The sequence below is a fragment of the Hordeum vulgare genome, chromosome 7H (genome assembly GCF_904849725.1).
Source record: "Hordeum vulgare subsp. vulgare chromosome 7H, MorexV3_pseudomolecules_assembly, whole genome shotgun sequence".
Taxonomy (NCBI): Eukaryota; Viridiplantae; Streptophyta; class Magnoliopsida; order Poales; family Poaceae; genus Hordeum; species Hordeum vulgare.
Window position 1 is genome coordinate 567569704 of NC_058524.1, and position 27598 is coordinate 567597301.

The following is a 27598-nucleotide window of genomic DNA, read 5'->3' on the forward strand; positions in this document are numbered from 1 at the left end:
GGGCTTCCGGTTGCAGGTGTGGCTTTCGGCCTTGTCACAGCCGTAGTCGAACGCCACAGCTGCAGCTGGAAGCCCCTAAATAGGAGCTTTTGGCTTCGAAGCCGGAAGCCGTAAGCTGGCTGAAAGCCCAACCAAACACCCCCTAAGACGTACAACCAGTGTTTCCAAGACTGATTTGTAGGTTCAAGAGGTCAAGGCACTCATCGAGATGCGCTGGACACTGTGTGCAATACTGCTGAGTCTGGTGGAAACTCCACACACGTGGAGATGCCACAGGCCAAGGTGAACACACCCTTCACTAGTGGAAAAGGGCCTTTGGCTGGGACCATTTAGTCCCGGCCTGCCTCTGGGCCGGGACTAAAGGCCCGGCCACGTCGCCCCAATTCTCAATGCCTCCCTCGAGGCTTTAGTCCTGGCCCGTAAGGAGCCTTTAGTCCCGGTTCGTGTCCCAAACCGGGACTAAAGGGCTACGCGGCGGGCAGTGGTGGTGGCAACCGTTCGTATCCCCCTTTAGTCCCAGTTGGTGGCTCAACCCGGGATTAAAGGACTAACACGTGGCCTGCCGTAGTGGTGGCGACCGTTGGTATACCTCTTTAGTTCCGGTTGGTGGTTCAACCCGGGACTAAAGACCCAAACGGTTTGCATCCCGCGTCGTTTCGAGCGATGAAAATCACGAACCGAAGCGTACAGTCGCAATTTCTCTGTTTCTTCTTCTCTCTCGCTCCCCCTCTCTGTTCTTCTCCTCTCTTCTTCCCTTCTCTTCTTCCACCATGCCAACTAGCTTTCATGAGGTGCTCGCACATGGCACGACCAAGCTCCATGTCGTGTACACGAACCTGAGCAGGGAGGTGCCTTTTTTCTTCAGCAGTTGAAGGAACGATGGTTGGACGATGCAATGGAGCATGAGAAGTTCTTGGGGCTTGATCTGGAGTACACGGCCGATCAACGCGGTGTTGCCGTCATCCAACTATGCTTCGCACGCCATGTCTTGATATTCCAATGGGCGAGATAAGTTTTGAGGCTTTCTTTGATCCAAGATAATGACATTGTAAGTTTATTTGTTTCAATCATAGTTGGTTCCCTTCAAATAGTTGTAGTGAAACAATTTTGATTAGTTGAAGGGGAGCACAATCTAATTGGAATAGTGTTCCATAATATGAAAATCGTATTAGAATCAATTAGTGTTTAATATGTTCCATTGGAATCACAGTTGGTTCCCTTCAAATAGTTGTAGTGAAACAATTTTGATTAGTTGAAGGGGAGCACAATCTAATTGGAATAGTGTTCCATAATCTGAAAAATCGTATTAGAATCAACTAGTGTTTAATATGTTCCATTGGAATCATAGTTGGTTCCCTTCAAATAGTTGTAGTGAAACAATTTTGATTAGTTGAAGGGGAACACAATTTGATTGGAATAGTGTTTCATAATATGAAAAATTGTATTAGAATCAACTAGTGTTTAATATGTTCCATTGGAATCATAGTTGGTTCGCTTCAAATAGTTGTAGTGAAACAATTTTGATTAGTTGAAGGGAACACAATCTGATTGGAATAGTGTTCCACAATCTGAAAAATCTGATTGGTTCAATATGTTCCATTGAAATCATAGTTGTAGTGATACAATTTTATGCGGTGTTCTTTGATCCAAGGTTATCAAAATTGAATATAGCTAGTGATCTCTCTAGGTTCCATTGGATAGCAACATGATATGTCATAGTCATGAAAATTGCATATAGCTAGTGATCTCTCTAGGTTCCATTGGATAGCTATAGTGATCTCTCTAGGTTCCATTGCATATGTTCTATTTGAATCCTAAAGATAATTTTATCTTTAGTTGTAGTGAAACATGTTTCCTTATTGCAGCAGTATGTAACATTTGTTCCATTTTAATTTGTTTCTGTTGCAGGAGTGACAAGCATTGTCCAGAACTCATGGACTTCCTTCGTAGCGGCATCACTTTTGCTTCCGTTGACATAAGGAACGACAAGCTGAAGATGAGGCACAACTTCGGTATTGAGATACCAGCTGGTTGCCTCGTTGATCTCCAAACGATATTCAGGCTTCGACATGACAGGACTTCGATGGCTCATATGGCAGTTGCCTTGATCGACGATTCATATGCTGATATGAAGACCAGTTTCCCAAAGTCTCAGCACAAACTTTGGGAGAAGGGCCCACTTGATGATATCAACGTTGAGTATGCAGCAAAAGATGCATACGTTTCATACGAGTTGTACCGCAAGATTCGAGTCGTCCACTATGGCCAGCGTCACCTCGAGGAAGGTGGACATTCTGATTTAGATGATTCAGACGAGTAGTGTTCTGAACGTCGAACACTTGTATATATATCTATGGTAGCTATTATTATGTACTGTTTGGACTAGTATCATGTACTTCTTGGACCAATTTATATATGTCTAGTTTCTGTTTGTGCCATTATGGTTTCCAAATTTGAATGGTTTAGCCCTTTCTAACTTCATTTGCTACTTTTGAATGGTTTAGCCCTTTCTAACTTCATTTGCTACTTTTGAATGGTTTAGCCCTTTCTAACTTCATGGTATCATGCATTTCGACCACATATATATACAAAAAGTCTTCAGTTCAAAAAATGAAATCCCTTTTGTAACAGATCTGTTTTTGATTAAAACAGTCATTTAAAAATGAAAGACCATTAGTCCCACATGGCGTGCAGCGGAACCACGTGGCGTGCTGCGGAACCACTTTTGTTGTGGGGGTCGCTTCTCCTTCTTCTCCTTGTGCCAGATATTGGTTATGCACTAGGGGAAGTAGGAGTAGCGACCATCATCGACGGTTGAAAAATCAGGTGAGCTAGTGTCCACCATATATGAGAGAAGAAGAATGTCGTCTCTTATTGTGGGGGTCGCTTCTACTTCGAGAGAGATTGTCCATTTTGTGATGTGCCTTTGAATGGTGCATTTTGAACACACAAAAAGTATGGAGTTCAAATAAGTTCAAAAAAATGAAATCCCTTTGTAAGAGATGAGTTCTCGTTCGAAACCCAGCTACTTCGAGAGAGATTGTCAGTTTCGTACACGAACTGCATCAAGTTTTTGTCGTAGCCCTGTCAACTTTTCAACACATGCTATGTGGGTGAAATGATGATAGCGTGCCAACTTTCAACATTTTCAGAGTTCATTTGTAGTGCTTTTCAATTTCAGGATCAACTAGCTCAATAAAAAATAAGTAAATGCACGAAGAATACCAAATGAAGTCAGAAATTGTTGAAATTTTGTCATATGCCTTTGAATGGTGCATTTTGAACACACAAAAAGTATGGAGTTCAAATAAGTTCAAAAAAATGAAATCCCTTTGTAAGAGATGAGTTCTCGTTCGAAACGCTGCTACTTCGAGAGAGATTGTCCGTTTTGTACAAGAACTGCATCCAGTTTTTGTCGTAGCCCTCTCAACTTTTTAACACATACTATGTGGGTGAAATGATGATAGCATGCCAACTTTCAACATTTTCAGAGTTTATTTGTAGTGCTTTTCAATTTCAGGGTCAACTAGCTCAAAAAAGAAAAAAGTAAATGCACGAAATATACCAAATGTAGTCAGAAATTGTTGAAATTTTGTGATGTGCTTTTGAATGGTGCATTTTGAACACACAAAAAGTATGGAGTTCAAATAAGTTCAAAAAAATGAAATCCCTTTGTAAGAGATGAGTTCTCGTTCGAAACGCTGCTACTTCGAGAGATAATAGTTTGGATAGTCAAAATTATTAATTATGAAAATAAAAAATATTTTTGCATTATTTATTCAATTTGAAACACTTTTCATTATCATAGTTTTGTCAAATTCTCAAATATGCAAAAAGAATTTTTAATAAACATAGTTTTTAATTGAAAATAACAAAATAGATAATAGTTTGGATAGTAAAAATTATTAATTATGAAAATAAAAAATAGTTTTGCATTATTTATTCAATTTGAAACACTTTTCATTATCATAGTTTTGTCAAATTCTCAAATATGCAAAAAAGAATTTTTAATAAACATAGTTTTTAATTGAAAATAACAAAATAGATAATAGTTTGGATAGTCAAAATTATTAATTATGAAAATAAAAAATAGTTTTGCATTATTTATTCAATTTAAAACACTTTTCATTATCATAGTTTTGTCAAATTCTGAAATATGCAAAAAGAATTTTTAATAAACATAGTTTTTAATTGAAAATAACAAAACAGATAATAGTTTGGATAGTCAAAATTATTAATTATGAAAAGAAAAAATAGTTTTGCATTATTTATTCAATTTGAAACACTTTTCATTATCATAGTTTTGTCAAATTCTGAAATATGCAAAAAGAATTTTTAATAAACATAGTTTTTAATTGAAAATAACAAAATAGATAATAGTTTGGATAGTCAAAATTATTAATTATGAAAATAAAAAATAGTTTTGCATTATTTATTCAATTTGAAACACTTTTCATTATCATAGTTTTGTCAAATTCTGAAATATGCAAAAAGAATTTTTAATAAACATAGTTTTTAATTGAAAATAACAAAATAGATAATAGTTTGGATAGTCAAAATTATTAATTATGAAAATAAAAAAATTAATTTTGCATTATTTATTCAATTTGAAACACTTTTCATTATCATAGTTTTGTCAAATTCTCAAATATGCAAAAAGATTTTTTAATAAACATAGTTTTTAATTGAAAATAACAAAACAGATAATAGTTTGGATAGTCAAAGTTATTACTTATGAAAATAAAAAATAGTTTTGCATTATTTATTCAATTTGAAACACTTTTCATTATCATAGTTTTGTCAAATTCTGAAATATGCAAAAAGAATTTTTAATAAACATAGTTTTTAATTGAAAATAACAAAACAGATAATAGTTTGGATAGTCAAAGTTATTAATTATGAAAATAAAAAATAGTTTTGCATTATTTATTCAATTTGAAACACTTTTCATTATCATAGTTTTGTCAAATTCTCAAATATGCAAAAAGAATTTTTAATAAACATAGTTTTTAATTGAAAATAACAAAATAGAAAATAGTTTGGATAGTCAAAATTATTAATAAAACATAGTTTTGCATTATTTATTCAATTTGAAACACTTTTCATTATCATAGTTTTGTCAAATTCTGAAATATGCAAAAAGAATTTTTAATAAACATAGTTTTTAATTGAAAATAACAAAACAGATAATAGTTTGGATAGTCAAAGTTATTACTTATGAAAATAAAAATTAATTTTGCATTATTTATTCAATTTGAAACACTTTTCATTATCATAGTTTTGTCAAATTCTCAAATATGCAAAAAGATTTTTTAATAAACATAGTTTTTAATTGAAAATAACAAAACAGATAATAGTTTGGATAGTCAAAGTTATTAATTATGAAAATAAAAAATAGTTTTGCATTATTTATTCAATTTGAAACACTTTTCATTATCATAGTTTTGTCAAATTCTCAAATATGCAAAAAGAATTTTTAATAAACATAGTTTTTAATTGAAAATAACAAAATAGAAAATAGTTTGGATAGTCAAAATTATTAATTATGAAAATAAAAAATAGTTTTGCATTATTTATTCAATTTGAAACACTTTTCATTATCATAGTTTTGTCAAATTCTCAAATATTCAAAAAGAATTTTTAATAAACATAGTTTCTAATTGAAAATAACAAAATAGATAATAGTTTGGATAGTCAAAATTATTAATTATGAAAATAAAAAATAGTTTGCCTTATTTATTCAATTTGAAACACTTTTCATTATCATAGTTTTGTCAAATTCTCAAATATTCAAAAAGAATTTTTCATAAACATAGTTTCTAATTGAAAATAACAAAATAGATAATAGTTTGGATAGTCAAAATTATTAATTATGAAAATAAAAAATAGTTTGCATTATTTATTCAATTTGAAACACTTTTCATTATCATAGTTTTGTCAAATTCTGAAATATGCAAAAAGAATTTTTAATAAACATAGTTTTTAATTGAAAATAACAAAATAGATAATAGTTTGGATAGTCAAAATTATTAATTATGAAAATAAAAAATAGTTTTGCATTATTTATTCAATTTGGAACAGTTTTCATTATCATAGTTTTGTCAAATTCTCAAATATGCAAAAAGAATTTTTAATAAACATAGTTTTTAATTGAAAATAACAAAACAGATAATAGTTTGGATAGTCAAAATTATTAATTATGAAAATAAAAAATAGTTTTGCATTATTTATTCAATTCGAAACACTTTTCATTATCATAGTTTTGTCAAATTCTGAAATATGCAAAAAGAATTTTTAATAAACATAGTTTTTAATTGAAAATAACAAAATAGATAATAGTTTGGATACTCAAAATTATTAATTATGAAAATAAAAAATAGTTTTGCATTATTTATTCAATTTGAAACACTTTTCATTATCATAGTTTTGTCAAATTCTCAAATATGCAAAAAGAATTTTTAATAAACATAGTTTTTAATTGAAAATAACAAAATAGATAATAGTTTGGATAGTTAAAATTATTAATTATGAAAATGAAAAATAGTTTTGCATTATTTATTCATTTTGAAACACTTTTCATTATCATAGTTTTGTCAAATTCTGAAATATGCAAAAAGAATTTTTAATAAACTTAGTTTTTAATTGAAAATAACAAAATAGATAATAGTTTGGATAGTCAAAATTATTAATTATGAAAATAAAAAATAGTTTTGCATTATTTATTCAATTTGAAACACTTTTCATTATCATAGTTTTGTCAAATTCTCAAATATGCAAAAAGAATTTTTAATAAACATAGTTTTTAATTGAAAATAACAAAATAGATAATAGTTTGGATAGTCAAAATTATTAATTATGAAAATAAAAAATAGTTTTGCATTATTTATTCAATTTGGAACAGTTTTCATTATCATAGTTTTGTCAAATTCTCAAATATGCAAAAAGAATTTTTAATAAACATAGTTTTTAATTGAAAATAACAAAATAGATAATAGTTTGGATAGTCAAAATTATTAATTATGAAAATAAAAAATAGTTTTGCATTATTTATTCAATTCGAAACACTTTTCATTATCATAGTTTTGTCAAATTCTGAAATATGCAAAAAGAATTTTTAATAAACATAGTTTTTAATTGAAAATGACAAAATAGATAATAGTTTGGATAGTCAAAATTATTAATTATGAAAATAAAAAATAGTTTTGCATTATTTATTCAATTTGAAACACTTTTCATTATCATAGTTTTGTCAAATTCTCAAATATGCAAAAAGAATTTTTAATAAACATAGTTTTTAATTGAAAATAACAAAATAGATAATAGTTTGGATAGTTAAAATTATTAATTATGAAAATAAAAAATAGTTTTGCATTATTTATTCATTTTGAAACACTTTTCATTATCATAGTTTTGTCAAATTCTGAAATATGCAAAAAGAATTTTTAATAAACTTAGTTTTTAATTGAAAATAACAAAATAGATAATAGTTTGGATAGTCAAAATTATATATTAGTGCAGGATGAACGGTTCACGATGGAAGAAGTCACTCCAGATGGCCAACCGATTGGTCCCTAGAGGAGCAAAGACAAATTTATATATTAGTGCAGACTTATTGTAAGGTCAGCGTCCCGATTAGTATCCAAGAATAAATAAGAGTAATTAATGGTCACTTTTCTCTATATATGTAGTAGCGTCGAGTTGTTCGACCAAGCACGGAAAAAGAGAGATGTCTTCTCCCACTGCATGTTTATGGCGTTGTTGTGTAATTAATGGCCCCTCCATTGCTATATGTAGTATCTAGTGTTGAGTTGAATGAACAACATAAATAAAATGAAATCTTAAATGTAAAAGAATTGAAGGGTAAACACAAAATGAAAAGGGTAAATCAAATATGAAACCCCTAAACATCTCATTTCAAAAAAGAAAAACCCAGCGTCAAGCAGCTGCTGACGCATGGCTGCCTTTTAGTCTCGTTTTTTGTTACCAATCGGGACTAGATGTCCTTCTACCCTCACGTCCTACAAGGATCACATGGAGCACTTTTAGTCACGGTTCATAACACGACTGAGACTAAAAATTTCGGCCATTTGTCTCGATTGTTTAGTCCCGGTTGCAGAACTGGGACTTAAAGCCTTTAGGAACCGGGACTGAAGCCCTATTTTCTACTAGTGAGACGCAACCATGCCAAAACAAGATCTGATAGATAAAGGCATCGTACCTGAACCACTCCGTGATGAGTGGGAATTGAGAGCAAGAAATTGGTTCCTTGCGCATGGTGGGTCGTACGACGAAACAACAAGGGACCTCATCTGCAATGACGATCTTAGGATACCCAGGGAGAATTGGAAAAGGATAGTGAAAGAAATTAAGGAGGGACAAAGAAAGTTCACTGCAGATAGAGATAAAGATTTGCTCACACTGGTCCTCGGCAATGACGAACATGGAGGACGAACGCGAGGCTTCGGTCCTTCTTACCCGTGGTGGCTTGGGTTTGCCAGAGACCAAGACACTTACAGAAGCCGAGAGAGAGCAAAGAAGCGGCAGCAGGATGAGGAGAATGACAAGTTCAACCAGTTGCTTGCCAGGATTAACGAGCAACAGAAGCAGATTGATGAGCTTAGAGGAGTACCGCGCCAGGAAGATCCTGCAGTTGATATTACCGGCGCCCCATCTAAGCGGAAAAGCAGCGTGGCTGAATCTGAGGCCCCGCCCGACGATGAACGAAGAATGATAGAGGGCGGTCCCGACTACCCCGTGGATGGAATCAAGGAGTCAACATCATGTGAACTCCATCAGAAATTCAAGAACATATCCATGAAGGTGGCCGTCGGACAAGCTTTACCTTCTGGCCCTGATGCACGCTGGCATGGCCGTGAGATTCCAGCTGGCTTTGCTAAAGTCGGGGTGGATGAAATCATGATGGGGTTTAATGATATGGAGCTCGACATAGCTGGACCCGAACATGAGAGGACACTCGCAGAAGTACTGGGTGGAGTCATCCTATGGGACAAGAACTACATCAAGCTTCCAGGCTCGGCCCCAAGGACAACGCCGCCTCTGGGTCGTCGCAGGTCACCTACACCTCCATTACCTCCAAGCCCTCCACATGACGTCGGCCAGCACAACACGAGTCCATCTCGATCACCGCCGCCAGACTTGGGTCGTCCGTCTCCGCCGCCGCCCGCACATGATACTAAGCGGAAGCGTGCCAGCAAGAACGCTCCGTCGATGATTTCTAAGCGACGGAGCTCCCCAAAGCGCAAACTGTCGCCCCTCCCAAAGGTACCTCATGCTAATCTTCCTATCAGACCTTATGATCGTACCCCCGAGGAAAACGCCAGGATAGCAAAGGAACAGCATGATGCGCAGATGAAAAGGAAGGAACCCGAGCCCCGCCCGGAATACACCGAGAAGCAAATAGCATGGGCAAAAGACTTCATAACCCTTCCATCACAGTATGACTTACACTATAAGCCTGATGACTATACACGCACATTGCAGAAGGAAGTGAAAAAGAGCAGCTCACGTGCAAGTGCAAGTGGGAGCAAATCAAGTTCAACTACAAGCAAGAAAAAATCAGACGTTCCTCAGCTTGGACAACAGGCCAAACAGTCGATCCCACCCCTCAAGGTGTTAATCGAGAATGTTCCCCCTCTGGTGCAGGGGCAAGCTTTTGAAAGAGCAAAGGAGTTGGCGGATGAATGTGGTATCTCGGTTGAAGATTTGCTGGCTTCCCGAGACGACATGATACCCAAGGCTGTGGTAGCCCCTAAGCCACATTTTGTCATGGAAGAGCCTTTGGTCAGCAAAGATGATCTCCCAACAAATATGCGTTACTTGCATAAATGGTACTTAAGTGAATCAAAGAATGGGAGAACGATGATCGTGCTGAGTGTCCCACGGGAGTACTACGACCGCTCCGAAGAAATCCATATCGACTTTGATGAACTCTTCCAGATGTACAATGGCGACGCCCTCGACAAATCGCTTATGAGTTGCTATTGTCTGTAAGTTTTTCAATTCGTTGTCTACATATAACTTGTTTAGTTATTTCAATTCATTGTCTATATATACCTTGTACTCTATTATGCAGAATGAAGATTTTGGAGTGTAAAAGTAAGAGCATCCTAAATATTGGGTTTATTGACCCAGATAAAATACATATAGCGACGCTAACTGACAAACCCAAGGAGACGGAGGAAAACCTTCTAAGGTTTCTAACAGATCAAAATTTCTGTGACCACGTACTGTTTCCATACAACTTCAGGTGAGGGTCTTTACTCTGTTGTGTCCATTCACTTATAAGTGTAATTGATAAGTTACTGACACACACACACACACACACACACACACACACACACACACACACACACACACACACACACACACACACACACACATATATATATATATATATATATATATATACATGTGCAGCTTCCATTGGATTCTGTTGGACATTCAAATTGATAAGGGAAGAGTTGATGCCTTCGACCCATTATCGAGACCCTTGGAACATTTCCAAAGCCTGCAGGACATGCTCCAAGGGTAATTTTAATCATTCTTGCGCTCTATCAGTTTCTTTCGATGATTTTCTCATATATCAATTAATGAAAAACTTAGCAAATCATTATCCTTGTCGGGCAGGGTTTGGAAGCGGTTCAAGTGCGTGACTCCCGGTAACTTTCCTGAGAAGCTGACCTTTAGAGCGGCTTAGGTAAGTAGTAGTATGATATACTTCTATTAATTTTCAATACATTTATGATGCTAGATTATTATTTTGATTATATATATTCTATTCTCATAAAGTGCGACCAGCAGCCACGGGGAACGCATCTATGCGGATACTATGTTTGCGACACCATTCGCACGTTTACCTCTGAGTTCAAGGATCACAGATTCGACGTAAGCAATGAACATTCACACCTCTATTTTTACCCGTCATTCTTTGTTATCATGATTGATATTCATATTCATCTCCTCTTCTTATATAGCACACGGCCATGAGGACGAATGTCCTACCAGAGCAACGCGCGATTGCTGTTGTAGAGGAGCTTGCGGGATTTCTGAGGACGAAAGCTATAGAAGACAAATGACGATTTAGTGTAGCTAAGGGCCATTACTGATGTTCGTTCATGTAATCGAATAGACGGGCTCTAGTCCCGATAATTCAAATCTCCATATAATTGTATATATATGATCGCTTGTAAGATAAGTTAATCTTATATATATATATATATATATATATATATATATATATATATATATATATATATATATGCATAATTATTTCTATTTAAATTATATGAAAACTAATTCTCGAACACCAAACGAGGCATCACGTTAATCTCCCGAACACCTAAACCCTAAAACCCAAAAATAATTTCATTCAAAAAAAAAACCCAAAACCCAGCAAAATCTGAAAATCTTTAGTCCCGGTCCGTGTAACGAACCGGGACTAAAGAGCCTGCCCTTGGGGCGCTACGAGGCGTCCACGTGGAGCACCTTTAGTCCCGGCTTGTAAGAGGGTCGGGACGAAAGGTTAGGCCTTTAGTCCCGCCCCTTTAGTGCCGGTTGGTGAACCGGACTAAAGCCCCTTACGAGCCGGGGCTAAAGGCCCCGTCCCCACTAGTGCTTGAGCCATCAAGTGGAAGCTTTTGGACTTACCTCATGTCGAAGGTCTTCATAACATCGCGTGGGTGGGCCGGTGGGCAAGCACAAGAACTAGAAGTACATCCTTTGGAAGAAGACGACACACATCATTACCTTAATCCTCTCATGTACATGATATCCTAGGGTCCACGGGGCACCTTCGATCCCAAGTTTATGGGCGCATTACCTTTTTGTTTAACATTGTATGTATATTACCATATGTAAGTTGGACACATGGTACATTTTGTTACGAAATGCCACGAGGGGGATGCTGAACAGTATAGAAACTGCATGTGCCACAATGTACAAATGTACAAAAAGAATACAAAACTACGATTAATGTCTTGTTTCGTAGGAACACTCGGGCCACTTGGATAATATAGGGGCAAATACAGATTTACTGTTTTTGGAAGGAAATTTTGATGTTCTTAAAATGAAAAAAATGCATGAGGAGGCAGTGAATTGCATGCGTGCCGAACACTGTAGAGATAAGCATTAAAATATGAGAACCTAATAATTTAAAATATGAGAGACGGCATTGTATCGACAAAACCAATTAAGTTCCTCGAGCTCATTCGCTTCCGAATTATTTCATCTCTTGGATCTTCATCCATCATAGTACATATATATATATAATGAAGAGGGATTTTGTTGTTCATTACCAACGAAGGCACCTTTACATCCCACCGCTACCATGTCAATAATAGGAAACAATAGAACCAACGATAAAAGCAGCTTCCCCTCTTCTTCAGGGACTATAGAGGAGCAAGGGGTAACAACGATTCTATGTGCATCAAACTCCATGCGTGCGTCCAGCTTCTCCAAATCATCATCTTATTTTTACTATCTTTGTGAAAATGTGGTTTCATTTTTATTCATTTCAACTAAGTCCAGATGGCAAGGGATGCCATGGCTATGGCCCCAAGAAACAAGGCAACGTATGCGCCAGCCTGCAGCCTGGCCGGGCTGCTGCTCATCCTCTGGCCAAGGAAATCAGCCGCGATGAGATCCACAAGTGCCATATAGATCAGTATACCAGCCGACATGGAATCAAGAACACCCTCCACCACCAATGCCCTGGGGCTGTATGGGTCATAGAATGAAGCCATGGCCGCCCCCACCGCGATCCCCGTGGGTGTAGTGATGGCAAAGAATAATGCCATCAAGAGCGTAGATAGATCCTTCAGACGGGCCTGCATTATTGATTTGTTCATGACACAACTTGCTTCAAGTAGGAACCGTTACATAACAAACATGCACTATTCTTCGCTGAGGAAGTGCATGTTAACTATGATATACAAAGGTTGCAAGAATCATTTCTTTTCATTCTCCAAAATGCCACACACACTAATCACGATTATGGAAAAGTGGAGACCGTTATTTAACCTGGGAAATGCAGTCGCCTAGCGCGAAACCCTCGAAGAACTGGTGGAAGGAGAGGGCAGCAACCAAAGGCTTGATAGTGCATGGGCTCTGCGAAACACCCAGCGATAGCCCGATGATCACCGAGTGTGATACAATCCCCAACTCTAGAATCTTGAAGGTCGGAAATACATGCAGTAAATACTATAAATTAAGCATCTATATGTCCGTGAAATTTACAACTCAAAACATCTATGCAACTTTAATTCCATGCACATTTCATATATCTAACTAATATGTTCATATTTTCATTTACATTTCTAATATTTTCTATAGTAGTAAAACCATAGGAAAATAAGCCATTACAATCATGCACATCAACAAATATTTATTTCATATGTTTGTTCTAGAATATAGTGGCCACGATTTGTCATGTATAAACAGAGATCACATACGGTAAATGCAACTACTATAGATTGATAAGATCTTCCAAGAGATACCACTCTCATATGATGTAAAACCAATTTTAGATCACGAGTTATACTATATATCTTTTCAAAAGGTTAGGACTGGAGTTTTATACATGGTTTTCCACCCAAAAATATGAGCAGAATATGCATAAACTAACGAGGTTTTAGATGTATAACTAACAATAAAAGTAAATAATTGGAAAATTCAAAAGATCAAGACCCTTAATTAATCACAGTATTGTTTAATTGTATTAATTCCTCAATCAATTCTCACAATTTTTAGATGTCATAACATAGGGCAAAATATATTTGTATGTTCAACTATTGATCCATTGTATTCCAGGTTGACAAATTGCACTTCAAATTTTATAAAACAAGTGTTAAGTAAAAGGGCACTCACAATATAGCATCATATGTATTAGTGTAAATCATGTCAGAGAAAAATCAATGAACTAATATAAGTATCAAACAAATGCAGTGCTAACTTTACGTGTCATGACTTTTGAGTGTTAATGTGGCGATCTATTTATTTATTCTTTTGCTATTGAGTACATATTAAATTCTTGTTTCCTGCTAGAACGCAATGACAGTTTGAACCATTTGGTAGTATAAAATGTGAAGAATTAGAATGGATACACCTTAGATTTCTTGTATTAAATGCACTAAAAAGAGTCGAATACAAAAGAGGCATCCATGATAAAAGGGAGAACAATATTTAGATTCAAAGGTAATGGACCAAACTAGATTTATTTTAGGGACGTAGCTTCTAGGATGCATTCGTGCGAAGCACATAATTTCTAGGAAGACCACCAACAGTATACCCACCGGTTGAGAGGTTGTATCAGACTAGGTTTAAAGAAAATCAACTACATATATCATGAAAAAAATATAACACCTTTGACATCACACATTTAATTGACCAAATATAGATAAAATAAGTAAAAGTTTATGAAAGTGTGGCAAGAAATATATAATGATTAGCAAACTAACAAATGTGAGCTTTCTTGACCAATCTGCAACAAACGTTAACTTATAAACACCATCGACGACAGTGTGTGGTTGTCTAAGAAATGAAAATTATGAAATTCCTTTGTTAGACCTATAGAACTAATATATGACTATATGTAACAAATTTTAATGTGATCAACTACAAAGTAAATTGCATCAAGACATAGAAATTTCCATATTATATGCAGGAAAATTGACTTGGTGTATCTACATTCTAATGGTATACAACCAGCAAACATATGTAATTATAAATGTACATCCAATCAGCCTAACTAAAGTCATAACTCTATCTTTATATAATTATATGCCTGTAACTCAAATCCCTGGCTCGAGAAGCTTGAAAATCAGCAATACATTCAACAAATAAGTATACGCTATGCATGAAAATACATATATACTTGGGAGACTTACAACTCAAAACATCTATGTAACTGTAGCTCCATGCACATTTCATATAGATAACTAATTTTCTATTATATGTTCATGTATGTTCGTAGGAAAGTAAGCCAATATATTCATTCACATAAGAAAATGTATATACGGTAAGGATTTAGAGTATTGTTTTGTTTCTACTTTAGCCAAGATGTGCTTTACCAGATGTTTGTTCATCTCCACAGAAATGGTTATTGTTTGGATGGTGGCCAAATTTTTGACATGCCAATTCCTTTTTCTACCCTTATTCAGTTTTCACAATGTTGGCCAACTCATGGGTAAGCAAAAGCTTCACCAAAATTGTGGCCAACCAACTTTTGGTTGGGAAAACCTGGGTGCAAAAACTCAAATCAAACACATATATATCACGTATAAATAGAGATCTATGGTAAATATGACTGCCATGAACTAGAACAAGTGTAATTGAGTATTTGGGTCTTATTGCTCAACCTCCACCTGGCCTTCGAGTCACAACCTTGGAGGCGAGTTGAGGGAGAACCTTACCCTAGCTTGTAGCCACCCTCCCCCTTCTTTCCCCTCTTGTTGTTGCAAAAAGGTTGTCATTAGGCAATCCGTCATGCCAATGAAGCGTGTGCCTCAAGAAGTCGGGTATATACATTGGGAGCAGCAGCCCAGACGAAGAAACAACATCGACTTTTGGGGGGTTGCAGTCGAGGGTGCTAGCCCATGACCTTGGCTACACATGGATTTGAGATGTTGGCAAGCATGTGTCATGCTAGGCTCCACATCGACTCTTGCATCAGATATGAATAGCACTAACCCATTTGTACCACGTTGTAATTCCCCGTCCACCGGATAAGGAAGTTGATGCCCTAGAGGCCACTGAATGTAGTATACTGGTTGAGGAGGATGATGACCGGGGATGGGGATGGGGATGGAGAGAGACCTTTAGGTGGTGGCGGGGCTGGGGACATGAAAAGGACAACACTATGTTGGCTCATTCCTTGGAGGCTTCATCCAGGTCACCTTCCCCATACAATCCCTTTGCTTTTGGGCTAACGGTTTGCTCGGATGGTCGACGATCATGAATTCACGTGGCGCATCCCGATTACGTGTCCTCGTCTATACCTTGTATCTCTTGTTTGCTGGTATGGAAACACCCTGAGTTAGAGAGAGGGGATAGAGGTTACCCTTTGCGACTAACTGGTGTGTCACTGGTAGTGAGAGTATGGTATTTCAAGAGGCCTTGATATGTTGCGCCAGTGTTGTTGTCCACTTTGTGCCATATTTTTTGTTTGTGGTCCATTCTTTAGCTTGTGTCTTGTATGCACGACACCAGTGCTTGTAGTGAGCTTAGTTTCCTTACATGGAAGTTTGACCGGAATTGCTCATGTGGGCTCTCGGGTGAACCTCTCTGCCTGGCAATGATGTGAGATGTGCGAACTAGTGAGAGAGGAAGCGTGGCCCTCTTCAAAGGCAAAGCCAGACGGCATAGTGACCTTGCTTGGCAGGGTGGCCCTCTTCAAAAGGCAAAGCCAGACGGCATGGTGACCTTGCTTGGCCAATTAAGAGTAGGCAAGGCTACGACCTTCCTGGTAGTTCCCCTCCAACGAACTCCCCCAACCCCCCCTCCCCCGCGCCGCAAGTGTTTGCCACTGCGGTGAATTACAACCTCAACATTTCAAGCAGAATTTCTCTTATTTGTTTTGCTTGCCTGCTTGTTGTAAGCTATTTTTAAGTACTATGAATTTGCCATTTGTGGAATTGCTATTTTAATTTGGGCGTAATGCCTTCTATCCAAAAAAAGTTACTATGTATGTAGGTACAGTAAATATAATTTTCTGAGATGCACCTCATAGGAAGTAAAATCAATTAAAATTAAAAATTAATATCCATAAAAAATGTTAGAAGCGGTAGTTCTGTAGCAATGATTGTCTTCTACCAAAAACTATGCAGAATACATGCAGAGAGTAACAAGGTTACAGATGGGAGTATATATTATTAACAATATGAACCAAGAATTTGATAAATTCAAATGATCTAGGCCCTAATTACTAATGTTCTTTATTTTTTTATAAAGGGTGAATTTTATTCACTAAAAATGAAGCATCAAGGGGATACAAACACAATGAATGCACATCCGACCTCCACATAGCTAGGATACAAAGCTAGAACCAACACACATAAACCCACCGGCAAACAACAAAGTCATATAAAACAAACGTCATGCCTAAGCAAGGCAAAAAATAAATAAATGATCAATGATCGACAAACTACATCAACAATCATATCTGTACCAACTTTTCACACTACATGGATAGTGAGAAAAGTTCTTCAACAACATCGCCTTTATGAAGGAAACGACACTCAAACGCCGCCGTCACCGGATCCAACCACCAAAGGCAAGGTTTCCAGGTTAACACCAAGAAGAACAAGTCTGAGCATTCGGAGCAATGCCTTGAACAAGATAACGACACTAAAATATCGTCATTGCCAGGTAAAACCAACTTTGTTCATTCCTAGGATTTAAAACCGGTGAATCATACTAGATACTCGAGAAGCACCATCAAATCAAAGTCAATCATGTGTTGCCGCCAGCACTTCCTGTGATCTCAGCAGCTACATAAACTAGATCATTCCGCTGATGCCACTGCACAACCATATTCTCTACGTCAAGCTATCATCCGTAGATTGCATTTCACCGACAAAGGCAAACTAACAGGAGTGACAACCGACAAAACCTACAAACAAGCTTTTTGAATGCATCTCGCAACGAAGCCCTTACGAGATACAGAGCTAGATCAAGGACACTCACAGAGGGGAAATGGCCACAATCCACCGGGCCGTAGCCACCCTACCCAATGCGTCAACGGAGGACGACCATGGGCGATCATTGGCACACTACAACAGGCCATCTACACACCGCAACAGGCCATACGCCCTAGCAAACGGATTCTAGCCACGACCCTCCTGGCCAAGGCCATGCCGAGGCATGACGCTCACCTCCATGCTACGGAGGAGCAAGCAGATGGGTTGCGGGGACGACCCATGCCGAGCCATTAAGCCTATCAGTGTCTCATGGTGGCCCCACAAGAAGTCATCGGAGCAAGCATATCAGTTGTGGGGACAATCGGATCTAGCGTGTCACCCGCCATAGCCGAAGGAACAACGAAGGGAGCTTTAGACAGTGCGGGGTGTGGAGAAGGAATCTCCAAGAGCGAGGATGAGGGTTGATCTGGGGAGTGAGTGGCGGCAGCGGATGAACGCCTCCCAAGACGCATCATATTCTTTATTAAATTTCACTAATTGCTTATACAAACGTCACAATTGTTATAAAATATTTCAATATAATTAAGGAAAAGTCTATCTGAATATTGAACTATGGATCCAATATTTCCAGGTTATTGATTATAACCTTGTTATACTTTGGAATTTGGCAAGAACAATTATCATGTAAAAGTGCGCCAGTAGTATCACATGTACGAGTGAAAATAATGGCATAAAAACAACCAATGAATTAATATATGTATCAAAAAGAGACAAAACTAACTTCACATGTCGTGACTTTTATTTCCTCGTATATCGTCGTGCAAGCTTTACTGGCAAGTCTAATGTTATGAGCTCTTTATTTGTTCTTTTGTTTGTGAAAAGACCATGTTGAACTCTTACTTCCTGTTAGAAGGCAGGGGCAATTAATTTGGACCATATTTAGATTTGTAGATGACACATTAAACTAGCAATTAGAATCAATATATTAGAGGCTATTTTCAAGACCATGTTAATCCTACAAAAAACAAGGAAATTTACATATTGTCCCATTGCAGCCGCTTGATGAAAAGAGCATACGACGTCCTGAACGGTCCTCTCCTAAGCGCACAACTCCTCTGCAGTCTTCCGTAAAGAACAAGTACCCCATCAATGTCCATGCCGTCAAGACCTGATTTAGCTGGTGTTTGATTTTGATATATAGCTGTTACTTCACTGGTATGATCCTCTTTTGTTACATTTTATGTACTCATTTAAATTTGTATCTGTCCTGGTAGAGAATATATCGACTGAGATCTACTAGTCTTTCCTACAGATGCTTCATTGTTTGAGTACAAGGTTTAGTTTCCAATCCACTAGATTTATTATTTTATAAGTTAACTAGGAACCTTTTAGGCTTTTTGTATATGTTCGGTTATACTCTTATCGACGCACATGAATTTACAGGAAAATCATATGAAGTATTACATTTTTATATGCATGAAGCATTGCAATCAATGTGTATTGTTTTCATTTTGCAAGTGTGTTGTTTTAGAAGATATACTGTCAAAAGTGTTCCCTCCTGATTATAATTATTTTCACTGTAGTTAAAGGCTGTTGTTCGTTTTGTACCTCTTCTACAACCAATGCTCTTCCTGAGGCTTAGCGTTGACACCTAAAAAGACAGTCTTAGAGAAGAACATCTGCACACTCTCCCTTATATCACTCCGTGGAGCTACATGGACTACCTGCAGCTTCGTAAAGAGCACATTTTTTGCCTGCAATTATAGCTTAGAAAGAGGTACCTCCCCTGAGCTTATATACTAAATTGTTGGGTCCTCACAAGATTTCTTTAATGTGTATGAGTGTAATTACTTTTACCACGAATACATCTTCCTTTCACCTATTCATATGTATGTGCACAAATATATATCGTGAATAATATATCCAATGCTAAGACGGATTTACCAGCTTAGCTTACCTGATACATTAATCATTTGGTTCCAGATGTTATTTTGGTGGAAAAATGAGTTCTTCAGCTTTATAACAACAAACAGATATTGTATATGATAGTTGGACCAATATACCAAGAAAACAAGGTAGGCCAAGGAAACATGGTTTACCGTGTCTATAACTACCTCACTTTTTCCAACAATAGACATATAAAGATGTCATTTGCATGTTTCCTTCTACACCATGTGTGGATGCTAATTAATTTATCATATTTATGAACAATTTGCAAGGGATACAAAACACTATTCTTGACCTATAGCAATATGGGCATCCATGCAACCCTTGTACCAATACGGTGGCGCACGTGGAAACAAATGACTTAAATAAAGCTTCATAGCATACCTGAGATTTAGTTCACATCACATATTTTAATTGCATTTCCATGTGTGATTTTCAATGCAGCTCATATGTATTGAATTTTCAAATACAGAGCCTCTTTGGACCTCGGGAATTAGATAACTTAAGAATAGAAAAAAAGGACATGATTGGTATGTCATATGATATGGATCAACATCTCCAAACACGGTAAGATTTGAACTATAAAATTTTGATGGTGTACATAAATTCATCGGAGGCAAGGATTGAGTAAGGGCAGTGGGGCAATGCATTACAGTTAGGATATTATGATAGGTTAATTATTTGTGAGGCGCTTGATTTTTCCTAAGTTTACTGTTTTGATTATTCTTCAAACATTTACCACATAAGTTACTGTGATCGTATGAACGCAATGGTAAACAGAAATGGAACTACTGTTATTGAGCAAGCTCCATCCAAACTACTATATTGCTACAAATTGCCATCAGTGGGTTGGCAATATTTATGAATTTCCTAGCGCATGTATGCACATGGGTTCATGATTAGTGTTTCTAAATTGTATCACCTAAATTCGCTACACGTCCTTAAAAAATATACTATAGCACCTTGATATACAAAAACTATTTGACTAAATGACAATAAAGTCAATATACGCCACGTGCATGAGACACAAGCAGAGCAAGTGTGGTCCATAAATAATTGTCACACTGAACAAAGAGTACCATATTTTTCTTGACAAGATGACTGCCACAAACCAAACACATCCGACAGCATGTGGCTGTGCAAGAAAGGAAAATTATGGAACGACTTTATTTGGCCCCAAAGAATAACAGATTTGACTACGTTTTATTATTTGATCAACTAGAAAGAAGCTACACCAAGACATAGATATTTCAATATTATTCGGAGGTGAAAATTCGACTTAGTGGACTAATATATAATTGTATACAACAAAGCATACTCCCTCAGTCGTAGTGCATTAGTCACCTAAGGTGGAGCAGCGATTTGTGGAGGCAAAAAAATTGGACCGAGAACTCTTCCAAGCCAGTTTTTCCATCGTAAACTGAATGAAAATCAGCAATCAATCACTAATTAATAGAGCTGTCGTTTCAGCTATTCTCCTCCACTTTTTCTGCTCAGATTACCCAACAACCCAAGTAAAAAAATAACTTGTACTTGTACTTTTATTAGATCATTTGGGTGGCTTCTATATAAAGGACTAACTTGTACTTTTATTTATATTGGTACAATAACTTTTATATTAGAAATTTAATATCAAATTAAACACAATCATCGGTAAATCTAGGCATCTAGGTGTGTTAGTTTAGAACTTCAAATATATCTTAACAGAAGTGTTGCGTTGCACCTAGAGTATATGTCGCTTCTTTAATGCATGTTAACAATATTTTTCTAAGTTCATTCTTCTATACACAGCATTTTTCTAAGTATGTTCTACTTCTTCTATAGTAATCGTGTTAAGCAACCAAGGAAGTGATAGCATATGAGTTCATTACCACTGTATGTATGGTACGCTAAGGACATGGTTGGTGACTACATTAATATTGGTGGCAGGTCTGCAATTGAGTGCTTCGAAAAGTTCGTGCAGGGATGATTGAAATCTTTGGTGGAGATCATTTGTGAAGCCTTAACAATGAAGATTGCAAGTCCTATTTCAAATCAACTAGTAGGCATGGGTTTCTTGAGATGTTAGGAAGTCTTGAATGTATGCATTGGCATTGGCAAAAACGTCCCATTGCATGGTAAGGTCAATCTCATTGGCATAAATGGTGCTTACACTTATGCTAGAGGTAGTTGCATCACAGGTATGTAATGCTAACTTTGACCAATAACTATACTCAGTAACTTTTGTGACATGAAACTTTGGAATACAAATTAATGACATAATCTTTTCCACATAAAGTACATATTAATAGAGTAATTGTCAGTCAGTTGGTTCAAATGCTTGTCCTAATTAAGGAGACCTAGTATGCAGAGTAAAAAACGAGAGAGTGTTATATATCATTATATAAACTACATCTCGTACTAATAGGATACCCTCGGCCTTTTCTTATATATCTAACTTCGCATAACTTGCATTTTTTTCACAATTAATCGTTTGGAGCAACAAATAAGGTTAGCAACACTAGAATAGTAACTATGTAATGATGAATATAGTTAGAGTATGAGTGAGGCGTTTTGGCTCCCAGACTCACAACCACGCTGAATAAAGAAATTCAAAATAAGTACTAGAAAAATTCAAGAAATCCTTTTTTTGTCATGGTAGATAATTTGATGCGTGATGTTCTCTCAGAATTTCAGATTACTTGGACATCCGAGTAACTCTCGGTAAAAAAGACAAATTTGGGGTCTGTGAAAAAAAATACTGTTTGCATACTGTTCTGACCCAGTTTTTTTGTTGTTGAGAGCAACTCAAATGTTAAAATGATCTGAAATTTGGAACACCTCACACACCAATCACATACCTTACGGAAATTTTTTGGAATTTTTTGAATTTTTTATGAACTTTCTTTTGACCTGGTGCAGATGAGCCCGGGCTCAGAATTGAATATTCTGAGTATGCAATTTTTCCAAATAATTTGAAAAGAGTCACGAAGGATAACTAAATGTGTAATCAAAAAACACAATTTTTGATAGTCCACTTAGTTTCATGCCATTAGAAATGATTTGGATGGCTAAGATGACGCTGAAATGAGTGTACTACACACTGAAACGTGTCTAGATACACTCCTTTCAGCTATACGGCTGAAACACGCCTTGATACACTCCTTTCAGCGACAGTAAATTTTGGACACAGGTTGTACCATTTTATAACCCCATAGAAAAGATACAACGAGCTGTGTGAAAGTATAAATAATTTTAGTATCAAACATAATCGTTGGCAAATCGAGCCCCGTCTGTTCAGAGCTTCAGATATGCTGCCTATTAAAAAAGTTGCACCAAGAGTATATATATGCATGCTGCTTCTTTAATGGTAGCATTTGTCCAAGTTCGTTCATCTTAGAAAAACTTGTTTAGCAACTAAGCAAGTGATGCTAGACCGCTAGTATATGAGTTCATTAGGACATCTCCAATGGTTATATAATCATCGTTGGTAAAATTGTCACATAGATGATTTTGATGACATGATACATAATAAAAGAAGAGAGAACATGAAACCGTATTAACTTGAAGCAACGGTTCATGCACAAGCTCCGAAGCAAACATGGTTATTTCTTTAACATTTAATTGACCCACTTAGTATTTTACATACAGTTAACATATACTTTATTGAAGAGCTTGTATGATGTGCTGTTGGTTGATGATGTGGACACTTATACCAACGATTGAACATACGGATTGTTGAAGATGTTCTTACGATTATGCTTTGGTAACCACGCTGTGTTCGTACCTGGGAAACGACCACCTGCCGAGCTTGGGACGGGCCAGCCTCTGCCTCGTTCCCGTGACCATGGCCATGGCCGTGGCCGTGGCCGTCGTGCATCGGTCCTTCACGCTTCTCGCTCCCTGCATTCCTCCCGTCCTCCAGCAGCGCCGCCGCCGTCTCATCATGGGCGCTCGTTGCGGCGGCGGCGGCGGCCGCCTCGCGCTGCTTGTGCTCGTAAAACTGGGTGCCGAGGAAGTCGACGACGAGTGTCACGAGGCTGGCGAGCATGGCGATGGAGCCCGCGAAGGGGAACCGCCGCCACAGCGAGTCCTGGAGGCAAGGGTCCTGGAACTTCTCCTCGGCGTCGTGCATCATGTGCACGAGCCCCGTGGCCAGGATCACCCCCGCCGCGAAGGCCTTGGCGAGCACGAACGTCGACCGGCCCCCACCGGCTGCAACCCCGCCGCGCCACCTCCGGCCGACGAGCGGGATGGCGACGCCGGCTGCTCCCGCGACAAGGATGGCCGCCACGGCGACTACCTTGAGCCTGAGCGCTGCCGCCTCGTCGCGGCAGTCATCGCCGACACCCGCCTCCCCATAGTCGCAGCTCGCCGCGGACACCGAAGCTGCCACCAATCATCAGATACTTCAGATACATCAAATCGGTGTCACTCCCCAATCTATCAGTCAGTTGGCATGGCATCTAAAAGTACCATTGTACCTGCGAATCGGTGTAGGTAATCCCGAAGGTAGGGGGCGACGATGTACGGCTCCATTTCCTGAGATCGATTAACGACTACAGGTCTACAGCAACGGAATCACTGATCAAACTAGAGCCTAGAATCAACTGAAACAACACGGATTTTGGCCAGCGGACGGCGGCCGCTCAGGCAAACGAGAGAAAGCAGTACACAACACACAAGTGAAAAAGCAGCAGGGGGGATAAACAAGAGCTGATCGTGCCAACGAGCCGTAACAGGAAGATGGTTTCTCACCTCGAGGAGCGCCGGCCGCCGCTCCGCTCCGCTCAATCCAGTCGTCTTCCTCTCTTCCCCCGGGACCCTCGTAGTATCGTATTGACCAGAGGCGGGCGGAGTTTACGCTTTAGGCGCACGCATGATTGTTGCCTCTCTCTCTCTCTCTCTACCACATCGGCCCGCCGCATGTTGTCATCCCGCCCCGTCGGCGCCCGGCGGGCCGTCGTGGGGGTGGGCCAGGGCCGACGCGCCGGGTGACGCCGTGAAAACGAGAGCCGTGGCGCGGGCTTGGATTCTCCGCTTTTCTTACCGTTTGCGTGTGGATGTCGACACAATGACGACGCCGTTGCACATCGACAGTTGCTGTGTTTGCCTTTTGACTTTCCGACGCGTAGCTGTGCCCTATGGCATCTTTTAAGCCGAGCTGTTGATAGAATTTTTTTTTGTAAGGTTTCTAGAAATAAAAGAAAATATAAAGGCAGTATAACAATAGACTAGGAGAAAAATAGTTTTCACGGCCCGCACGGATAGCCGTCGGATAGGTGGCATGTGAGCCGTTTGATCTAACAACCAGAGATCGGCTAACCAATAACAGGTTCCTGCAACAACCACTCTGTTTCTAAAACACTGCTCTGCTCCTGACCGCCAGGCCCCGACACGCATGCGGCAAGCATGGCACCGTCGCTAGCGGCCACGGAAATCAGCTGCCGTGCCCCCCCCCCTCCTGCAACACCATGACGCGCCATATCGCCGGTGAGATGGTTGGATCGGACGCGAATCGACCTCACCGAGGTGCCCTGCTTCGAGAAGAGCTGCGACAATCGTTCTCCGCTCCAACCGACGGCGGGGAATTCCGCCACGAGATGGAGGTTCGACCTAGTTCACAACCCTCCTGTTGTGTTTCCAGAAGCTTCCGCCATGAGTTCGGTGAGTACCTGTCTTTGAATCTGAAAAACACTATGTACAGAAACAGACCTTCTTGTTGTGGATCGTGAACCACTATTGTTAGTTGTGTAATTGAAACACCATGTGCATCAACAACCTGTTTGTTACTTGTTGATCACCATGCGCAGAAACAACCTGATATTTGTGTGCAGAAACAACCTATTTGTGTAATTCTGAACCCGAAACACTATTGTTTTCCCTGTTTGTGGTACAAACCAACCTTCGAACCTACTTTTTGTGTAACTGAAACATGGCCTATATTTTTAGTTGCATTTCTCTCATGTTTGTTACTTGTTGATCACCATGAACTGAAACTAAAACATGACAAACTCTTTGTTGATCACTATTTGTGTAACTGAAAACGTGACAGAAATTGTTGAGTGAACTCATAACTTTATTTCTGAAACAAGACAAGAACTGTTGATTCCATCAAGATGAAAAAAATGAATGTTGCTTGTTTGCAAAAAAAAAATGTGGTTTCAGAAACACCTCTATGTTCTCTCTCTGATAACTTCTTGTTTGCAAAAAATGTAGTTTCTGAATCACCTCTTGCTTCTCTCTGTTTGCAGGAAGCTGGCGCAGAAAAGGAAGAGAGCTATGCCAAAGGCAACTTTGGTGGTAGTGGTGAAGATTCAGAAGGTTTGTTGCATGCTGATGATGAAGTGCAAGCTGATTCAGATGATGGAGTGGTCTCATTGAAACCACTACCGCCATATGTTGGCATGAAGTTTGATACACTTGACGATGCAGAAAAACTCTACAACGACTATGACTGCAAGTTGGGGCTCAGGACACATATACTTTGCACAAAGTTCAACCAGAAGAAAGAGGATGCAATAATAATCATAAGGGTCTTTGAGTGTGTGCATGCTAGAAGCCCAGTAAAGCACAAACAAGTAGCACCTTGGAGAGCAATGTAACAGAAACCAACAACTCCAGCATACAGGCTACCGTCGGAATGGATGTAACAAGAACATGTCAGAAGAATAGAATGCTCCGTCATGATTGTAAGGCGCATATGATTGCTGGGCTTTGGAATGAGAGATCGACCGTCACTTGCTTTGTTGCAGAGCATACTAATACGTCTCCAACATATCTCCCCGTCTTGAGCCACCCTGCCCCGACGCCGCTACTGCCTGCGCCCTGCCCTGCCCCGACGCTCCCTGTCGTGAGCCGCCCTGCCCCGACGCCGCTGCTGCCCGCGCACCTGCCCTGCCCCGACGTCGCCGTACCCCTGCACCGCCGCCGCCGCTCTAGCCGGCCAGGTATACTCCCTCCTCCCTCCCACCCCTCTCCTCCCTTCTTCCTCGCCCAAGGCAAATTGTTTTAGCTCTAGGGAGCATTTGCTCCTGGATGAACAATAAATTGGACATAAATAGTAAAATGTTCTAAAATATGATTTTTTTTGTTCATGTTCATGTTTTTTTGCGGGAATAATAATTGTATTACTCAATTTGCAAGTCCTTATAATAATCATGAAGGAGCAACTTCAAAACGTCCTCCGTACCCAAACCAACGCAAGTCATGGTTCGACCTTGTAGTCTACCAAAACTAGCTAACTTATTACTAGCTTTATTTTGAGTGCGAGATATAAGAGTAATACAAGTTTGTCTAAGACTCATAGATACTTGATTTCACCAATTGCAACCAGCGAGAGGGATACACTGACCGGTCTGGTTCGCGACTTGAAATCATCGCCACCGCGATGCTTGAGTCCATCTCAATAACAATTGGATGGTTTGATCGTTGGATATCAAAGAAAATCCCTTCCATACAAGCACACAATTATATTTCCCTTTGAACTGATCTTGAGTTGGACCTTCATTGATGCTTGATAAAGCCGCACAGTATTCCTGCAAGGACCTCATCGAGGCGATCGTGAGTAGGGCAGGTTTAGAATGCACCAACTGATTAGTCAATTCAAGCCCAATCTTATGTTTGTTTTTTCAGGTTGGTAATGAATTAATCGATAGTCTCCAAGCAAAAAATTTCATGCGAAGTAGATTTCAAAGTGTGCTTGACAATTTTCATGCGAAGTAGATTTCAAAGGGTGCTTGATAATTTTCATGTTTTGTTGATGAAGTAGATTTCAATCTATGGTTTTGTTCAACTTTGATTTATTCATGGATGGTGTCAACAAATTATAGGAAACTATGAACAGAGACTTAGAAAAATAAGAGTTTTTGGCGGATATAATCCGTGATGGAGGTGATGATGATATCACCTTGTCGTATCTCAACGACACCGATCGAATGGAGGAGGAAGGAGATGACGGCTCCGGTAATCGAATGGAGGAGGGAGAAGATGACAGCTCCGTCGGTGTTGGAGCCTTA

General features: G+C 38.6%; 1 protein-coding gene across 3 annotated transcripts; it reads right to left on the reverse strand.

Annotated features, from left to right (window-relative positions):
- Positions 1-12141: 12141 nt before the first annotated feature.
- LOC123413003 (zinc transporter 10-like) lies at positions 12142-24561 on the reverse strand. 3 transcript variants are annotated; one of them, XM_045105950.1, is made up of 5 exons: positions 24339-24560; positions 24065-24147; positions 23368-23969; positions 13039-13125; positions 12142-12845 (listed from the first exon to the last, which is right to left on the reverse strand). In XM_045105950.1, exons 2-5 carry the CDS (start codon positions 24117-24119, stop codon positions 12537-12539), a joined length of 1053 nt encoding a protein of 350 aa, XP_044961885.1. In that variant the 5' UTR covers positions 24120-24147; positions 24339-24560; the 3' UTR covers positions 12142-12536. The 3 variants fall into 3 exon arrangements, with proteins under 3 accessions (XP_044961885.1, XP_044961884.1, XP_044961886.1); XM_045105949.1 differs by having other exon boundaries at positions 13039-13188; positions 24339-24557; XM_045105951.1 differs by lacking the exon at positions 13039-13125 and having other exon boundaries at positions 24339-24561.
- Between the last annotated feature and the right edge of the window lie 3037 nt (positions 24562-27598).

Excerpts from the sequence above, each read along its gene's own strand:
- LOC123413003 (XM_045105949.1), bottom strand. The coding sequence starts at position 24,119 with ATGGAGCCGTACATCGTCGCCCCCTACCTTCGGGATTACCTACACCGA. Across the intron at positions 23,970-24,064 it reads TTACCTACACCGATTCGCAG|CTTCGGTGTCCGCGGCGAGC; the intron begins GTACAATGGTAC and ends GATTGGTGGCAG. Across the intron at positions 12,846-13,038 it reads TAGGCGACTGCATTTCCCAG|GCCCGTCTGAAGGATCTATC; the intron begins GTTAAATAACGG and ends TCAATAATGCAG.